The following is a 19,714-nucleotide window of genomic DNA, read 5'->3' as shown; positions in this document are numbered from 1 at the left end:
TATGTAAACAAAAACTTGAATTTTGGATGCGATTAATCGTTTGACAGCACTAATATGAAGAGTTCAGATGCAAAAGTGCCGTTTGATATTCTCTTCTAAAATGAGCAGTTTTATTAGGCTCCTATATTCAGTAATTTCCATTTAATTAAATAGGTTCAGTAAATACGTTCTTTTCATTGCCATTAAAGTGAAATAAGTGAACATAAACATATAAGCCTGAGAAATATGCTAATGTTAGAAGAAAATTTAAAAACAGGCACACAAACAAAAAGCACATAGAGGCTTTTGGCTCTGAGCTCTTCATATTACAATTTAACAAATTACAGTATAATTAAAATGTTTAAAGTGGCTCTGACACATAACTTTTATCTGCAGTTTAAAAAAAAAAAAAAGCTTTTCTCATGTGATCTCTCTCTTACAGATGTTTTAATCACATATCTATTTGAAATAAATATTGCTTAAAAAGTAAATAGTCTAAAGGTCCCGGAAACGATTCTATTTGGGGGCGCAACCTTCCAAAATGAATCAAAGACTGTAGGAACGAATGCATGAAGACTTTTAAACACTCAACTTTAACTTTTACATAACATATCCCCCAACCTGCCTACCTTTGTACGTACTGGGTCTGTCGTAAGTGCCTTTAAAAGCACCGAAACGCGCTGACGCCAAGCGACACGTGAAATAAAGCTGCTGGCAGGACACCTCGCAATGCGTCAGCTGACTACAGAGGATCTGAAGACCCTGGAAGTAGATCTTAAAAACTACTTTCCACAGTCGCTGCAGGTTTGAAAGTTTATTGATTTATTAAAGTACCTCACTTTACAATGATGTTTGTTACCGTTAAAATCCATAGGATGCTCTACATGCTAATTAACTGTTACTGATAGCAGTACGTCATTATTTCTGGCTCTTTAATGTTCTGTAGGCTTTTGCAAACATTTAATACATGGTCTTTTTCTGTCCTGAATATATACAGGTATATGGGTGTATTGTCCAGCTCATCAGGAATGGACAGAGAGCTGATCCTGTTAGTGTGCTTGTTGACCAGTGGCCAGAGTTCAGAGTTTTACTTTTTAAACCACAATTCCGTGAGGTATCAGGAATATTGGGAAATATTAATGCTTGGTTGAATGTTTCACAGTGATTTGAGAGATTCAACAATCTATTTATTTAATTTTAGAAGGGAGACCTTTTCAAAGACTTGACTGTGTTTTCAAAAAACGATGTCTGCCTCCGAGACCTGCTGGCACATTCAGATGTCATTGATTGGAAGATGTTTATTTGCTTGGGTACTTTTGTTAGTTTTTTTTACATTAGTATGAATCCCTGAAAATCTTTAAGGTCTCAAACACCTGTTCCTTTTTAAACTGTCTTAAGCCGCTGAGCTTCATCATGAGAAGATGCTGGAAGTCGTGGCAATAAACAGAGATGTACCTATGAAAAAAGAAGCTGTGTGCTACATGTTGGTTCTTCGGGATCCATCAAAACTCTTACACGTTGATAGGTGAAGTATATGAACTGTAATCATTAACATCACACTTCAGACAGCATTTTATGACAGGTCATAGTTTAAGCCAAGCTACACTATAGCTACAAAGTAATATGTCACTCACTTAACTGAAATATAACTTAGTAATGGCTGTTCATTGTATTCACCTTTTAACCCCCGGTGGTTATGGCAGTATATTCATTTAATTAAAAGTTGTTAATTTTATTTTTTTTCCCCACAGTTCATCACTGAAGATGTCTTCTCTCAATGAGTCTCATCTTGAGCTAGTCAACCGTAGCTGGAAATTTGGCTGTGAAGACAGCAAACTAATGATTAAGAATATGATTTTAAACTTCCCCTCTTGTTGTGTCCTGGACTCAAATGATCAACCGGTAGCATGGATTTTAACTTATGCTTCCTGTGCACTGGGAATGCTATACACACTTCCAGAACACAGAGGAAAAGGCTATGCAAAAGCACTGGTCGCCATTATGTCAAAGAGACTCCACTCTCAGGGTTATCCTGTGTACTGTTTTATAGAGGAAGAGAACCATTTATCCTACAGCCTCTTCACAAGCTTGGGTTTCACAGAAGAACCGGATTACAGGGCAGCCTGGTTTGTCTTTAATGACTTGTAACTGGGTCCCATCAAGCAGCCAATCACAATTGTTTAGCTTCTGTCTGAGAAGCTATATAGGGTTATGTACAATCAGTTTTTTTACATTTAAAGATGTCCGCAAGGCCACCATCAACAACAAAAATATTTGATTTATTTAAATAAAATCCATGAATAAAATGTAAAACAACCGTTTATTTTTTTGTATCAAATATAAAACAATTACAGTCAAGCTACACATTGTGTAGCATCAGTTAGATTTGTTATACTAGTTAAAGGCATCTTATTTTTCTGTATATTCTTCTAGTCGAAGCAGCCATTTCTCCCAGAATGGCAAAATCAGCTCTGAGTTCAGGAAGTGAGCATGTGCGGGTGATCCATCTTTGTAGGCCACCACAATTAAGCCGTTTTCTACCTGTACATAAATGACATAAGATGGAAGACTTCAATGAAGAATACATGTATGCATTTAACAGCATTTATTATTCTTTCATAACATTGGAAATGTATTTTATCTCACAATTTAATGCATACTTGCTGAATAAAATTACTAATTTCTCTTACTAACCCTAAACATTTGTACAGTAGTTTTTGTTTAAACTTTTGATCTTAATGCCAGGTGTAAAATGTGTCGGAGTGATGTTTACCTGGTAGTTGTAGTTGTGGTCACTGTTCAGAGCTCCAATGTATGCAGCTACTTGTAATGGATTATCGTAAGTGTGGCGAAGGAAGGGCTTAGGCTTCTCTGAGGTCTTCCAGTCAATGACACATAGTGAACCTCTGTATGAAAAATGATAAGATTTTAAATTCAACATGACAAACATACATATAAACACACATTCATAGGCTATGCATTAAAAGGTGTACATGACTCTTTGATTTAACAAAAAGAATCTCACCTGTATTCGGCAACGCAATCTACAATGCCAAGGTACCGTAAAGCAGAATGATCCACAACACTCTCAATAGCTCTCACTCCTGTTATATCATTCAACACATTAGATACACTCTCCATATATCCGGACACCTCTTCTGGACACTCGTGGTCCTCCTTAGAAGGGGTTTCCTGGGTGAAAGTGTCCTCAATGGCAGCATGGAACAGCTTTCCTTGTCTGAAAAGGTCTTAAAGATCACACAGATTAATTAAAAGGTGTTATTTTAAAAAGCAATAATGAAAGAAAAATAATTATTCTCACTCGTGCTGTATTCTCGAAACCCTTCCTCTCCGAGTTCAGCAATCATCCTTCTCTTCCACCTTTCCAGGTAAAAGGCTTGGTCAGGAGGCATGGTCTTCTGAAGGATTCGGGTCACACTGGGTATAGATGTCTTATTAGCGTCTCTCTTTAATGTTATATGAGCCAAAGGTCCCGGCATATACTCCGACTGACCTTTGGCCTCATTTAACAGAGGATGCATGTTTTTAGGTACTTTGGGCTGTTGTGAAGGCGGTCTGGATCTTATTATTGGTCCGTAGAGCTGACAGTCCTCATCCTCTATGCTATTGGGGGTCTGGGCGCTGGTTTTTGACGACAACACCTCTCGCACCAGAGATGAGTACCGCTCTGTGTCCACTGTGCTGTACTGACTCACCTTTTTACGTGCTCGCCATTGACAGCTGGTTGAAAAGTTGTCCACACGCGAGAACTGACCAGAGGGGAATCCTATTGATCTCACACACTTGCATTGTATCACCAGCTTCAGTACTTGCATTGTAATCGCCATACCTTATGTTCTTATCCTGTTTCTGTAGTAATTGTTGCGGCTTTTTGTGCATGCTTTGGAAAACGGACAGATAAATTAAAATAAATAAACCAAAAAGTTTTGGAGTGGATTAGCGATCATGAGGTTGTTGCGTTCCGGTTTCAAATGAAGCGCAATTTGAACTGGATCTACTGGGGAATTATGGGAATTGTAGTTCGAACTGCGTCGAAAATACGTTTAAACACGTTCCCATAAAACACAATTTCCCACAATGCAACTTTTTGGTATCAGCTTTAAAAAATAGTCTAGATTTTTATTCACAGCCAGAGCATAAGTTATGTATAAATATGTATATAGGCTCACATTTCCAAATAAAATAATTGTATTGAAATCACTCGAAACCTTTCAACACGCTACTACCACCTGGTGGTCAAAACTCTAAGCAACTCTACACAATAGCTTCTCAAACGTCATAGCATATTGTTAATATAGTTGTTAAATACTTTTGTAGGTTTGTAAATTGAGTATGTAACTCTCTCTCTCTCTCTCTCTCTCTCTCTCTCTGTTTTCACGGGGTTTTTGTCAAAATTCAACCAATTTAAGTTTCGAAGACTTTTATTTTGACGTGCTGCCGGAAAAATATTCGAGCCGGATGTGAACGGTGACAGGCGAAAGTGGAGAGCGAAGAGCAGCGAGCTATTGAAAAGTTAAAAGTACAGTTTAATATACAGCCCTGAGACGATAAAATAAGCGAAAGAGTTTCTGAACATGACATCTATCTCAGAGGACAGTGATAAGGAGAAGGTAAGTGTTGTCACATCTCTCTATTGTAAAGATAAAGCTTATTAATTGATGTTTTAAGCCATCATATTGCTCGGTTGCATACTAACCGCCCAGCTCTGTTTGCACTTTACAGTGAGTAATCGTACGCTTGTCACTCATAGCATTAACTCTTTACAAGCTGTTCCTCAATAATAACTACAAAACAGGATTAAAATAGTCTTCGTATCAGATCTATATATATGTCTGTCTGTCTAACAATAATTATATTGTTTTATTTGTCAGTGTAATTATACTTTAGTGATATTGGCCAATGTGTTAGTTATATTTGTTTTGTAGTTGTATTGTGATTGCTCTTTTCTGCAGAAATGATTTGAGGAAATTTCTCTTTTTCTGTAACTACTGTTACAGTTTGTGGGATAGGTGACTGAAAAAGGTTTCTTTGCTAACATGGCTTTTGAACAGAGCTCATGTGTTAAGCATAGACAGCAGAATCAAATATTTGAGCATTTTTTCCTCCGAGACTGTTCAGACAGACTCTAGTCTACATGACATAACTATAGTTCTCAGTCTTTGTTTGAAGCTCTCTTCTTGATTTGACACAAGATGATTAAGTTTTCAACAAATCATGTTTTTATATAGATGCGCTCTGTATCAGTCGACTTGAACAATGATGCATCTCTCATCATTGATATCCCTGATGCCCTCTGTGAACGTGATAAAGTCAAATTTACCGTCCACACCAAGGTGAGACAACAGATCTAATTTATAATCATTCAAAAAAGTCAGTAACTTGCACATATTTCTGAGTTTGATAGTGTAACTTACCATTGCCTGTCGTAGTAGAGGACAGTATAACTTTGACTCATGGTGTTGATTTGCTCTTCACTTCCTCACAGACCACGCTTAGTTCCTTTCAGAAGCCGGAATTTTCTGTGCCACGACAGCATGAAGATTTCATCTGGCTTCATGACACAATCGTGGAGACTGAGGAATATGCTGGCCTCATTGTAAGTTAAAACCCATATTCATATTTTCTAGATTTATGAAAGCTCATCATCAGCAGCAGGCATTCTGTCGGCCAACATGGAAAACACAAAGTTTCTCTACTGACCATCTGTCTGCATTGTAGACTGTTGGAATAGCCAAAACGTCTTACACTGAATTGAATTGTCTTGCATTTACCATATTCCTTAGATTCCTCCTATCCCACCAAAACCTGACTTTGAGGGTCCCCGTGAGAAGATGCATAAATTGGGAGAGGGGGAATCCAGCATGACAAAGGAGGAATATGCCAAAATGAAGCAGGAACTTGAGGCGTGAGTTTAAATTAAATACATTTTTAATATTTTTCCTCTTTCTTGCACATCGGTTGACATGCATACATTTAAAACATTGTATCCTTGCAGGGAATATCTTGCTGTTTTTAAGAAGACTGTGCAGGTTCATGAAGTTTTTCTTCAGAGACTCTCCTCCCACCCCATCTTCAGAAAGGACAGAAACCTCCAGATATTCCTGGAATATGACCAGGATGTGAGTCTTCCGTTTTGTCTTGGCCAGTCATATTCTTCCCAGACCAGGAAACAGAGAGACAGTGAGAGGGACTGGTGGCACTGCTTATTTCCTGCGAAGCTGCAATGTTGGCAGTTTATACACAAATGTGGATGAGTGCAGAAGATATATGGGGGAGGAGATCCACTTCCTGCTTAGTTCAGCGTAAAAACTGTCTCTGACCGGACAACTGTTTTTTGCTGATTCATATATACATATATATTATATATTTAAATATAGAAAAAGTCTCTTTAAACTCATAAGTCCATAACCCGTAAGTCTTGTATTGCACTGATAAGTGTCAGTTATACTGATCACAAAGACAAGTGACCTCCTTGGATCCCAGCAAGTGGTGATAAAGAGTGCGCACTATGGTTCTGCCTTCTGATTGGTTCATAGTGTTCTTGACTCTGTAATCCTCTTCTCATTTGTTGTTTAGCTCACCGTGAGGAGGAAAAATGCCAAGGAAATGTTTGGAGGGTTCTTTAAGAACATGGTAAAGAGTGCTGATGAGGTCCTCATCTCAGGGGTCAAGGTCAGTGTGCTAATCAACTCTCTGTGGGTGTGTTTTTGATATCAACACAAGGTAGCAGTGTTCTGTCTCATGTCAGTTTTTTTTTGTTTATTTTTTTTTTTTTTGCAGGAGGTTGATGAGTTTTTTGAACAGGAGAAGACTTTTCTGTTGGATTATTCCATTAAAATCAAAGATGCCACTGCTAAGGCTGAGAAAATGACGCGTTCGCACAAAAGTGAGACCATTTCATCCAAATGAATCAACTGACTGCAAGTATTTTGGCTCTTTGTTAATTCTAAGAGACATTCCTATTCACAAAAAATGTCTTTCTTTTCTAAGATGTTGCTGATGATTATAACCACATTTCTGGGGCTCTGAACAGCATTGCTACAGACAACAACACTGCCTTTAAAAAGTGAGAAATACATTATATTTCATATTGCTTGCAGTAAAAACACCATTTAGTGAACAACAGTAATAAATGTATAATTCGTTACAGGGCATGCTTAATTGATATGCAAGTGAAACTAGCTTCTTAGTATAGTTAATAGTTGTTATATACACTTTCTGGTCAAAAAAAGTTGCCATTTGGATTTAAATAAGCAAATAATAAAGAGTCAAGGATCTGATTAATATGTTTCTGGCATGTTGTATGTTTGGCAACAATTTCTTTTTAACCCTAACTAATGCAGTGTGTAGCTTTTTATTTCACAATCAACCATGTTGGAAGACGAACCCATGTCCATATTACAGGATGACAATGTCGAGATTCATTGGGCACAAATTGTGAAATAGGGGTTGAGTGAGCATAAGGAATGATTTTCACGTATGAATTGGCAACTGCTGAAAGTTTTTGGGATTTGCTGGAGACGACTTTACAGAGTGCTTTGACTACAAAAATTAACGCAATTCTTGATGGAAATAATGTTGTGATACATAACGTTGTCGAAACAATTCCACAACAAAAATACAGTATTATCAAATCTGAAGGTCCAACAAAATCTTTCACAATTTGAACCTGGTCAATCTTATCATCATGGAATAGGTACATGGGTAAACCTTCCAACATGGTTGTTTGAGAAATAAAAAGACACGCACTGCATCAGTTAGGGTTAAAATAATTGTTGCCAAACATATAACATGCCAGAAACATATATATAATATATACACACAGTGGGAGAAAAAAATGATTTGATCCCCTGCTGATTTTGTATGTTTGCCCACTGACAAAGAAATTATCAGTCTATAATTTTAATGGTAGGTTTATTTGAACAGTGAGAGACAAACAACAAAAAAATCCAGAAATAATGTTGGGAAAAAAAGGGAACTGCAAATGATCCCAAGCATACAGCCTCATCTGTAAAGCATGGTGGAGGTGGTGTCATGGCATGGGCATATATACACATTCACATATGTCAACAACAGTAATTTTAAATGAGTTTTTACTGAATCTTTTTTCTCCTTCCAGGCACTTAGAAAAATGTGCTGACGTGTTTGAAAAGCTTAGAGTGAGTATCTGTATAGGATCGATCTTACCAACCTACCTAATTTTTATTTACTTTCATAGGATCATAAGTGTGTGTTTTGCAGAAATTGGAGGACAGGGGCGCATCAGATCAAGACCTCAAGCTGACAGAATTGTTGAGATACTACACAAGGGACATCCAGGCTGCTAAGGTGACACCTTCCTGTTTATTTCAGTTGTGTAACACTACATTGGTTACATACATTGGAATTTATCATTTAACCAAATGTATTAGATTGTATGTTTTATAGTTATTTCCAGAACGGGGTCATTGTAGAGTGGAAAATTCTCAGTTTGTGTGATGAATAACCCAGTTTTACCAGCTGCCTAGGTTTTTTACCAGTCAATGAAACATGTACATTGTTCTTCAAGTGCACGTTACTGGTTCTAACAGCAACAGCATTTCTTTTTAATCAAAAACATTATATACTGCTGCTTTGCCTGCAACTGTTTAAAAAGTACCCGCATTTGGCTGACCACCCTGGTCTCATTGTGAACTCAATGTTCACTAACTACACTAACAACAGTCGATTTATCCTGATTATAGGTTGAGTAATAACGCATTCCTTCCTTCAGGACCTGTTGTATAGACGTGCACGGACACTTGCCGATTACGAGAACTCTAATAAAGCTCTTGACAAGGCTCGTATGAAGGGTAAGGATATCGCACAGGCTGAGGAAAACCAGAAGCAGTGTCTGCAGAAGTTTGAAAAGCTCTCCGAGTCTGGCAAGAAAGGTGTTGTACGATCGAAATTAATTTTATTTAACTGTCAAATAACCTTGATGAATTACTCTGATGATCTGAGTTTATAGTATATGAAGAGTTAAGATGGTGATTATAGATCTTGCCTGGTAGCCAAAAGATTGTAGGTTTACATCCTGCAAGGAGCTATGTGTGAACTATTACCATTGTGCCTGGTAAAATGGTCAATTACAAAGAAAATCTGAAAAATCATCAAAGTGGTTCAATTATCAGTTTTGGGTGAACCCTTCCTTACTTACTAACATTGATTTCTTTTGTTTGTAGAGCTCACCAGCTTCAAGGCGAGACGTGTAGTAGCCTTCCGTAAGAACTTGATCGAGATGTCTGAGCTGGAAATAAAACATGCCAAGGTGAGGAGGTTGAAGTATTGTGCGTATCATTACATTTACTCAGCAGTGTTTAGGTTCTCATGGAAAACCTGGTAATATGAGAGAATTAAAAAAATGTGCTTTCCAGGACTGAAAATGCCTATATTTAATTTCTATATTGAATATAAACTTGCATTCAGTAGATTGGGGTCAGTAAGATTCTCTTTTAAAAGAAATGAATAGCGCAATGGCGCTATATATCGGGGTTCTGCCTACAAGGCTATCAGTGCTGACATATAGCACCATTGCGCTATGGGCGTCCCGAGTTTGAATCCTGGCTTGTGAACCCTCTCTTTCTCCCCTGCTTCGCTTCCTGTCATTACTACTGTCCTTTCAGTATAAAGGCCAAAAATAAAATCTTAATATATATTTTTTTTTTATTATTCAGCTACGATTTTATCAAAAGTAAAAGTTCTACAAATAAATGCTGTTTTTTATTTTTCCATTTATCAAAGAATCCTAAAAAAGAAATCGCATGATCATGTGACACCGAAGGCTGGAGTAATGGCTGCCGAAAATTCAGCTTTGCCATGCCATCACAGGAATAAACTGCTTTTAAAATATATAAAAAATTAAGATTCTAATAATATTTCACTTGACTGTATAAATTAATCCCAAATAAAATGTATTTGTAGACCAAATAAATACATCCTTGGTAAACATAACATACATTTTTTAAAAATTTTTAACAAACCTTCAGCACCCTTAAAGTAAACATGGTAGACTTGGAAAGTCATACAGATTCATTGGTTAATAGGCGTGAAAACCTTGTTTTTTTTAGTGTGGTTTGGCCCAACACATTAACTTTCTTCCATGTGTTCTCTCTTCTCTCTGTTGTTCTCTCTTCTGTACACTCCCTACAGAACAGCGTGTCCCTTCTGCAGGGCAGCATTGAGATCCTCAATAGCAACTGACCCACACGGTGAGGTCACTGGATCATCTTGAGCTCCTTGCATTGTTACCAACCCATTAGAGGAGAACCTGAATGCACCTACTTCAGATGTTTTAAATGTGGTTCAGTAACCTCTCCAAAACGTGAAAAAGAGCCACTACCAGCAATGTCTCTACCATGTTTACACTTTTACACGATTATCTTGTTTTTTTTCTCTCATGCCCCCTTTTACTGCTGGTACCTTGCCACCAAACTGAGGGCAGTGAACATGACATCACCCAAATGCTCTCCCATTTATTTGAATAATCAATAACACAATGTGTGTGTTAGCATCGTTTTTTTTTTTTTTTTTTTTTTTTTAAGTATTCCAAGTTTTGCAAGATGAGATGTTTTAGCTAGGATTATGCAGACTGATATAAGTCACCACAATGACAGAAGAAAAAGTGCATAATTTCAGCGATTTTCTGTTGTTTTGATTATGACTGCAATTTCATACCTTTAAATGTGATTTACCTGCTTTTTGCGGTCACACTGGAAAGCTGATGCATACTAATCAGGAACTATGACGTAAATTGACGTGTGACGACAAACAAAGCAGTATAAAGTGTTACGTGACATGAAATACTTCAGATATCTTTCTTTATAATCTTTTTCTGTTCAGTCGAGATTCATCAGAAGACACAATCCAATGTCACAGACTACTAGATAAAAATGTAAAGGAAATGTTGACATTAATTTACGATCAAATACTTTCAAATTACCCTTTGCCAGGGTCAAAAACAGCACTTTTCGTTTTGAATCTGGTTATTTTTGTTTTAAATTGTAGACTCACTCTTATGTCCCCATTTGGTGTGTGTGGGTGAATTGCACAAGTGTCAATTTTCAGTTACTATTAGTAGTTTGTGGAATCCAGAGATTTTATGGTAAAGGTTACACAGCCATGAATAAGTTTAAGTTAAGATTTAAGTTTTAGTTCATTTAGTTTCATAGTTAGCCTTTACATCCTTTCACTCTTAGATATCAATCAGAATTCCCAATTCAAATTTATTTTTTTACTCGACTAAATGTTTTCTCTTGATGTTGTTACTAACAGTGTAAGCTTTGCTACATTTAAGTTGGACCAAAATATGTTGAAGGTTTGGTTTGATGTAAAACCACAAAAAGATGTAACTTTACAGATTATGGAGATTGTTTTGTAAAAGCACTATTACAATCATGTCTCAGAGAAGACCATTTTTATAAATGATTGTATAGACGAAAAAGTTTTTTCATATGAACCATCATCATTTTTATGAAAGCTTGCAATAATGAAAATAAATATGCCCTGCTTTCCCATTTTGTGGCTTTTTATGTCTTTTTTTTTTAAACCTGTTTTTGATAAGAGATGCTGAGACATGTCAGTTATTAATGGTTTGAATGTTCTTTTTCCACCAGAGGGTAGCAGTGATTATGAATTTCAATGACATGTCACTTATTTATTGCTTGCTGTGAGAAATGCTAAATATCAGACATCGTATTAAGAGACACTCTTGAGAGTCTCACAGCTTGAGATCAATTAATGGAACGAACAGACACATCTACTGCATGCCAAAAGCAGACTGATTGATGTTTTTTTGTTCCCAGTGTCTTCCTTTCATTTGGAGCTGAAGTTGCTGTCAATGTTTTGGCTGTAGGTCTCAGTACATTATTCACTGATTCATATTTTTCTGTCGATGAGAAGAGGAACTGGTTACTTCTCCATTCTGATTATATTTCCCTGTCATTGGGCTCTAAACTTTAGGTCTTCTGACCGCAACTCAGACCTCATGACCCGCTCATGATCTACCCTTCCCAGAGACATAACTTTCTGCCTGTTGATGAAAGTTTTTGTCTCGTTATGTCTCAGCTCTCCCAAGCCACACAATAGATATGGTTGAGGTGGAAATTTTGTGGTTTTGCATTTGAATATTTGTGCATAAGTATAGAGTTCTTCATCTACTGTATATCTGGAGGCTACCCAGTGATGTGATCAGATGTGAATGTCGATGAGTAACTTTATGGTCTTCTTTTTCTTTTCTTTTTTTTACTATTCACCATTTCAAGTATTTTTGTGTTTTGACCCTGGAGAATAACTGAAACCTTGAACACCAAACACCAATACACACCAAATACACCAATACACACCAAACCTTGTGTCCATTTTACCAGACCCTATTTATCTATTCCCATAATAAAATATGAACACATACAATGTTAAAGACCTTTTCCACAACACTGTAAAAAGTATAAGTTTGGCTTTTAAAGTAACATACATAGCTAAAAGACTGTACTTGATTCTGATCAGTAATTATATTTTTTAACTGGTAATCAGTTAAGAGAAAAACGGCAGCTGTGTTTTCCAGAATAATTCTATAATAATACAGTAAAAATGCAAACGTACAGAACAACCTGTGAATTTTACGGTTTACAAAACAACAAAAACATTTTAATCTGGTAAATCCTACAGCCTTTTCTGCTTAAAGGACAAGGCCAAGCTGCTACTAATATCTGATTTGTACTTTTAACATAATATCAACCACTACAATAACATAGGTGGTAAAGAAAAAGCCACAGGAGAAAGCAAAGTTAATTGCAAATCCTTTAAGCTGTAGTAAATAATAACATGTAGGCTATGGTGCATACAGTGTCACAAACACAAAACACCATCATGATAACACATTGCACTAAAATAATGCAATAAACATTCATTAAACAACACAAGTTATAACATATAATCCTAATATACATAACTGATATCTGATACAAAATACCATCAAATATGAAGTGTCACCCAGAGGGAATGTCATTTTGCGGGTTTTCACTGTAAATTATACGACATTTGGAATTTTTTACTTCCAAAAATTGTACATTCATCAGTATTTTGCTGTAAAATTACATTAAATGTAAGGTTAAATCTATTGCACTTTTTCCCTGCATAGAAAGAGAACAATGCTACCAATTAAATTTTTTTGTAGTTTCATGTCTTTTATGTCACTTAGCAGTGAACACATAATAAAATAATTTCAACAGGTCCATTTATTTATTTGGATAGTTGTTCAATAAAAATGAGAATAATGTCAATCTGTCCATCATAATACAAAAGCAACCCCCCACAGGTCGATCAGGACCCTGAAGAGAAGTGTACGGGCTGAATATACGTTCTCCCTTACATACAATCAGGGGCGCAACTGCACATTTCCCGAGGGGTATGCAAGATCAGTGTCGGCGCCCCCCTGTATTCTAGTAGCCTCTAACACTAACTCATGCAGAAAACTTTCTGCAAGTCAATAACCAAAAGCTCATTTCTAGCTTGTGCACGGAAGGATACAAACTCATCAGGAGTGTAAAAAGTGGTTTGAACCACCTTCCCCCTTTTTTAATTCCATAGGGAAAAAAGTGAAAAGTAAAAACAAGAAAGTGTGTCACATAATATCCCCATTAACTGCTGATGGCAGACCCCAGACTGTAGAACACATTTTTTTATTCATTTTTATTTTCAATTGCTCACTTTTTAGTTCATTTTAATATATATATATATATATATATATATATATAATTTGCCTCAAAAGTATTAATATTTTTGCCCATTTTTATATAGTAAAATTTATTTGAAAGAACATCTGCATTTTATTTTTTAAATTTTTTACTTAAAGAGAGAATTCATGGAAAATTTGCCATGCTAAGAGGAAGATTTCTGCCAAGATTTCACCTGGCAGAAAAACAAATACTGTTAAAATGAATGTCATGATTCCCACTATGACCACTAAAAGGCAGCAGAGGATAATTTATTGTCTCCTTTACCACTTCCACTCTGTAATATAGTTCTTTTCACATGTTTTGCTAATGGATTTATATTTAAACATTATAAAAGCACTATTATAACATTTAAAAATCTATTTTTTTGTCAAAGTCAGCATTGTTTTGTATTGAAGTATGAAGTAGCAAGAGTTTTCAACTCATCTAATGTACTTGAATTACACAGATGGCCTATTTTGAATTTACAATGGCAATGTTCAGTGAAAGGTGGCTAGTTTGTCTCCTTGTTTACAATTTTCTCAGTTTCTCTCAAATGTAAATCAAATGCCCATTCACCAACGTGTAACACAACTGAATACAATTAATTTGTACTTAATTGTAATTGAGATTACAATTGAATTACATCAAGTAATACTGAGTGAATGACAATTTTTGTGTTATTTTTGTATTACCTAGGCTCCAGGTATTTTAATAAAAGGGCTCACTAGCCTATAGCTTTATTGCTCGGTAAGCTTGGTTCTGGGTCTTAACACCCCCAAAACCTTGTTCTCCATCACTGCATAGGCCCACTCATGGATGAGACATGCAGATAATAGTCAACCTTCACTGAACTTTATATAATCAATGAACTCTGAAAAAGTTATCAGTCAATTTTTAACATTCTATTAGTTGTCGAAATGAATTTATCGCAGCATTTTTGTCATACTTAAATCGAGCTCTGTACAAAGGAAAATAATGTAAGAATGTAAAATTAGTTATTTCATGCATTCAAATATGGTTTCATTTTCTTTTCATTTTTGTACTTTACAAATTAACGAAATTATTCTAATTAAATTAGTGCATATTTTCTAGTACATTTAACTGCACTGTGCTTACATTTGGCCTACTTGTGCATTAAATTATAAATATTAAAAAAAATTAGGCTACATAACATAATCTTGCGCCCTATTGTGATCTCCAATTGTAGAATATTTCAGTAGACTTCATGCATTGGAGAGATGTTCATAAATGTAATACACATACATGAATGCAGTTTTGCCGTTTTAATCGCCATTTTGGTCATTTCGTGACTAAACTGACGATGTATGCTCGCAGTTTCTAGTGCGGTTTGTTTATGAAATGCGCGTGCGCTTGAATATTCATGTACGAAGTTGAAGAGCGTGCGCCGTGAGCACAGTAAAACGGCTGACATGACAGGAAAGTTTGTTTTACCGACATATAACAATATCTCATCAGACCGCAGTTTCCTGTTTTTCTACTGAAGCTCATTTGGCACCTGTAGCCTATCCGCGCTTTGACTCACCTGGTGCTGAGGGAAAGCTGAAGTGCGCGTCTGAAAAGTCTCCCGTTTGTTGTGGTCGCAAAGAGACATGGCCGTTCCGCATATTAATAAGTTTTTAATAAATGCATCTTTGAACTCATTAAAATGCTAAAAAAAAACATTAAATAAAAATCTTGCATTGATTATTTTTAATAACTAAGCTTTTGATTATTTATAACGTTTTATTAAAGAAGATTTTCACAGAATGATTTTCGCCCCTATATGCCCTGCATGCCCCTTTTTTGCGCCACTGTATACAACACAAAGTTGAGCCGCTGAAACAGAAATATAAGACGTTAAATGGGTCATCCAATACAATTCCACCCACTTTCCAGTCATACTAGACTTTCATCACGCTCTTACAATGCTATTAAATCTTTATATACTTCTGTCCCAGTTTCCTTTTAACCACAATATAAAAATCATTTTACGGACCTACTTTCCTACAGAGTTTCAAGATTGTCTTTGGATTACCCAATCACATGTCAGGATTCTGGGTCAGAGTGCCTTGTCCTGTGCCAAATGACTGCACCTGCACAAAACAGAAGATGGCAAGGGCAATGTACCTGGAATCCCCCACTTTTTTTTTACTTTTTTTTTTAAAGAAAGAAAGGAAGGCTGTGAACGGTTAAGAGAAAAAATAGTCTCAGGTATAACTGGGAAGGTAATAGATAAGTCAATGTTATATAGAACTTAGTTACTTCTTTGTTGACTGATATGTAAAAGGATTGTTGACTGATAGTTTAATATTTGTACTTCTTTTTAAGTGGTGCAAACAGAACTTAGATCTTGAAATGAACAAAAGAAATAGAGGACAGTGAAGTTGTGACATAGTGACATTAAAAGTGAATATCAATCAGAAGATATTTAGGAGTATTTCCTGATTAATGGAGCGTGTTTTTTTTGGCCAATGAGATTTCACAATGGGCGGGGCTACCCAGCAAGGCCAAGGGAAAAAAATCATGAGCATGCAAATTGACAGAAAATTTTGCTGTAACCCAGACAGTATGAACAGTTAGAAACTCAGATGCTGAAAGTGCGATAGTGTCTCAGCTGTTACTGCAATGTTTGATGTGTGTAGAGCAAACAAAACTGCTTCTCCAACTTTATCAAGAGAAGTGGACAAACTGGTCTGCTTTTTCAAGGTATATAAAAGCACACTATATACATTTCTGAGAATCATATATCCACATTTCTGTCAGAGCTAATTTTACTTTCTGTTGTTTTGTACTGAGTTTCCAACATATTTTCCTTAGGTCCATTTATGATGTTAGTTATAAAGTAATAATTTAGTTTCAGGCCCATTTTTATTCATTTATGCATGCATTTATTTATTTACACTTTTACTTGTATCTAATATGTATGTGGATTGAACACCCTGAAGCAGACCAAGCAGTGCCAAGAGCACGCTCTTATCTAACCACTCAATGGACTGGACACAGGGGAATCAGAGCAGATGCTCTCACTGTCACAGATGCAGACAGACTCAAAGGTAGGTGCAATAACAGTGACTTTATTTACAGGACTTGGGTGCTGGTGATCGTGAGACAAGGTGAGTAGCTTCTTTATAGTGAATCTTGCGGGTGTCGGATGACAGTGCTAATAGTGTCTTCTTGCTTTGCAGGCGGGTGGTACGTGGCCGGAGAGGAGTCAGATCTCCGACTTGCAGCTCACACACAGACGGGTCTGAAGACAGAGAAGAGGACGGAACGGAGAACAGGAGGTTAGTACACAAGGTAGGTAATCAGAGGGTATACTCATCAACTGGCACGCTTCCGAGTAGAGTCCATTGGGTAGCAACGAGATCGGACAGTTTCTGTGACTGGGGTGAGTGCTTATGTAGTGTCCATGATGAGGGTGATGACGAGGTGCAGGTGCGCGTGATTAATGACTGAGGGAGACCAGGTGAGGGCGTGCATCCGGATTGGAGAGAGGGAAGGACAGGCAGACTCGTGACACTCACTGACTTCAGAGAATATCGTGGAGTACTCCAGAGCATATAGGTTATATGATGTTCTGGGCTCCATCTGTGCTCTAGACCAGAGAACAATGCAAAAGACTTTAAAATGACGTGCTGTTTGCACTGTATTTTTGTGTAAATGCAAAAACATTTTTAGAATATTTATTATATTTTTGTTTCCAGCTTGATTTTTAAAGTGAACGCATTTAATATGAACAAAGGTAACATTTATTATTCTTTTGCATTTACGTCCATGTGCTAATTACAACCATTAGGGTTAGACAATAACAAGCAATGAATGAAAAATTGTGAATAGTCCTTTGACAGTACTTTTCTAGACCATGCACTACTGTAACTCTGACTTTCTCACTCACTAAGCAAACAGACCACGTTGACTTGATCTCGAATGGCTGACCGATAAATCCTTGAGTCAGCAGTAAAACCAAGAGTTTCATGCCAGTTTTTCTAACATTTACAATACATATGGGACCTGTTGTAAAACTCAAAACTATTATGACGCAAATACATTTTGTGGGCACTGTTTTTTATCCTGAGGGTGAATAAACAATTGAAAATATTGAATTAGGATATGTTTGGACATGTTGATTTGATAGATTTTAAGAAAATGCATTTAACTTGTATATCACAAAATATATATTTTGCAAATATGTGATCGTAACTACAAAGAAACTGAAGTCTGAATAATGCAGTAATATGTACTATTGTCACCTATCTAAGAATATTCTGTGCGAAAAGAAAAAACAACAATGACAAGACATTTCACCTTGACAGTAATTAAATGAAAGCATGCCGGAAATTACTTGTGTTTGTTAGGAGAGGCAAGAAGGTGTGGAGTGACGCACTGAATCTGCTTTGCTGTATATTTCTTTCAACGCCCTCTTATTCTATTTGATTCTGTGAGTACTATTACACCATGCTAGTACGCAATAAGCAAATGAATGCGGAATGTGTGCATCCTCTCCTTTAAAGTAAACTTTAGTTCAATCACATGAATCCTCACAGTTCTTAAAATCTGCTTTGAAGAGTACAGTGATGTATGTTTTACTTCTACAAAGCATGATGTTTTGAAGCCTCATTCATGATTTTTAAAGTTATAATTAAATCATATAATTTGTATAACATTTAAATGTTTAAATATTTAAAAACATTTCTACTGACGTGGAAACCCCACCCGCTGATATACAAATGAATGTTACACCACACACCTAACACAACACAACCACACCAAAGAATAATCTTTGAAAAGTAAATTAAGATATTTGTATGTTCAGTATGCTCATGTTCAATAAACAGCTCCATAACGTTGGCTAGTGTCATGGTATAAGCTAAAGGCAAATAAAGATAAAGAATATAAATACTGACTTGTCTTGTATTGATTTGTAAAGGACATTAGCAATAAATAATTCACACCTTCATTTACACTTTACTTTTAAAACAGTCTTTGCCCACAGTCACAGGATATTAAACAGTTGTAAACAACCTTTAAAGCAGTCTCATGATATAAATGGTGGTTAATGACTCTGAAAAAGCTGGATTTTCTTTTGTATAAATGTTCACAGCAAGGTATAGTTTCTTATTTTCTTATTTTTCCAGACAACTAATCCGTTAAATATGGAATTATTATCCATTAAAAGTTATTTTCATGTGAATTAAATTAAATTTAGTCATAATATATTTGAAAACAATTGTCTGTGTTCCTATATATATATATATATATATATATATATATATATATATATATATCGGAATCGTTTGGTAGTCAATTGAAATCTGCGACGGTGTTTTTTGAAAGAATTGTTTAACAACCCGAGTAATAAAACTACAACTCCCATTAAAACAAAAAAGACCCGCCTTCTTTTACGACAACAAAATTCTATTGGTTCGCATCTGTTTGACTGACTCCACTCTAGCCAATCAGCTGTCTCCAGGATGAACGGAATCTGGGCCACTGACCGGTTTTCTTTTTTTTAATTGAATGCCTGAAAAAAAACAAACAACAACAACAAAAACAAAACAAAAACAACAACAATTGTCATCGTCAAAACACAACAACCGCTCGGGGACACCCAGTCCTTCAGTCCAAAGGAAGTGCCAAGTCGATGACGACGATGACATCCCTAAATCATCAATGAACTGACTTTAGCTGGAAAATGACTGTTGCTGCCCTCTATTTTCCTGTTGACACTGTAAAGCTGCTTTGACACAATCAGCATTGTATAAAGGTGAAAAATAATTCAAATTATATCACTTTTCACAGCTTTACAATACACACACACACACACACACACACACACACACACACACACACACACGTTGGTTTTTGTGGTTTATGGGGACTCTCAATAGGCGTAATGGTTTTTATACTGAACAAACTGTGTGTGCTATTGCCCTACACCAACCCTACACCTAAACTTAGCCCTCACAGGAGACTTTGTGCAT

General features: G+C 36.2%; 3 protein-coding genes across 3 annotated transcripts; 2 read left to right on the top strand and 1 right to left on the bottom strand.

Moving 5' to 3' along the window:
* The first annotated feature begins 501 nt into the window (after nt 1–501).
* Nucleotides 502–2,676, top strand: LOC306884392 (glycine N-acyltransferase). The gene is made up of 5 exons (XM_079440208.1): nt 502–783; nt 977–1,093; nt 1,181–1,289; nt 1,378–1,504; nt 1,731–2,676. Exons 1-5 carry the CDS (start codon nt 709–711, stop codon nt 2,125–2,127), a joined length of 825 nt encoding a protein of 274 aa, XP_079296334.1. The 5' UTR covers nt 502–708; the 3' UTR covers nt 2,128–2,676.
* On the bottom strand, nt 2,093–4,471 carry mgme1 (mitochondrial genome maintenance exonuclease 1). Its single transcript, XM_079440205.1, has 4 exons — nt 3,302–4,471; nt 3,005–3,227; nt 2,753–2,885; nt 2,093–2,520 (listed from the first exon to the last, which is right to left on the bottom strand). Exons 1-4 carry the CDS (start codon nt 3,825–3,827, stop codon nt 2,389–2,391), a joined length of 1,014 nt encoding a protein of 337 aa, XP_079296331.1. The 5' UTR covers nt 3,828–4,471; the 3' UTR covers nt 2,093–2,388.
* On the top strand, nt 4,452–12,423 carry LOC306884387 (sorting nexin-5-like). Its single transcript, XM_079440202.1, has 13 exons — nt 4,452–4,610; nt 5,229–5,333; nt 5,486–5,596; nt 5,784–5,905; nt 5,996–6,119; nt 6,577–6,672; nt 6,781–6,886; nt 6,991–7,066; nt 8,120–8,159; nt 8,242–8,328; nt 8,753–8,912; nt 9,204–9,289; nt 10,171–12,423. Exons 1-13 carry the CDS (start codon nt 4,575–4,577, stop codon nt 10,219–10,221), a joined length of 1,200 nt encoding a protein of 399 aa, XP_079296328.1. The 5' UTR covers nt 4,452–4,574; the 3' UTR covers nt 10,222–12,423.
* Nucleotides 12,424–19,714: the final 7,291 nt, after the last annotated feature.

Source organism: Barbus barbus, assembly GCF_936440315.1.
Source record: "Barbus barbus genome assembly, chromosome: 18".
NCBI classification, from domain to species: domain Eukaryota; kingdom Metazoa; phylum Chordata; class Actinopteri; order Cypriniformes; family Cyprinidae; genus Barbus; species Barbus barbus.
This window is presented reverse-complemented; position numbering and strand designations above follow the sequence as displayed.

Excerpts from the sequence above, each read along its gene's own strand:
- mgme1 (XM_079440205.1), bottom strand. The coding sequence starts at position 3,827 with ATGGCGATTACAATGCAAGTACTGAAGCTGGTGATACAATGCAAGTGT. Across the intron at positions 3,228-3,301 it reads GTTTCGAGAATACAGCACGA|ACCTTTTCAGACAAGGAAAG; the intron begins GTGAGAATAATT and ends GTGATCTTTAAG. Across the intron at positions 2,521-2,752 it reads ACCACAACTACAACTACCAG|GTAGAAAACGGCTTAATTGT; the intron begins GTAAACATCACT and ends ATTTATGTACAG.
- LOC306884387 (XM_079440202.1), top strand. The coding sequence starts at position 4,575 with ATGACATCTATCTCAGAGGACAGTGATAAGGAGAAG. Across the intron at positions 5,334-5,485 it reads AATTTACCGTCCACACCAAG|ACCACGCTTAGTTCCTTTCA; the intron begins GTGAGACAACAG and ends ACTTCCTCACAG. Across the intron at positions 6,887-6,990 it reads AATGACGCGTTCGCACAAAA|ATGTTGCTGATGATTATAAC; the intron begins GTGAGACCATTT and ends TTCTTTTCTAAG.
- LOC306884392 (XM_079440208.1), top strand. The coding sequence starts at position 709 with ATGCGTCAGCTGACTACAGAGGATCTGAAGACCCTGGAAGTAGATCTT. Across the intron at positions 784-976 it reads ACTTTCCACAGTCGCTGCAG|GTATATGGGTGTATTGTCCA; the intron begins GTTTGAAAGTTT and ends GAATATATACAG. Across the intron at positions 1,505-1,730 it reads AAACTCTTACACGTTGATAG|TTCATCACTGAAGATGTCTT; the intron begins GTGAAGTATATG and ends TTTTCCCCACAG.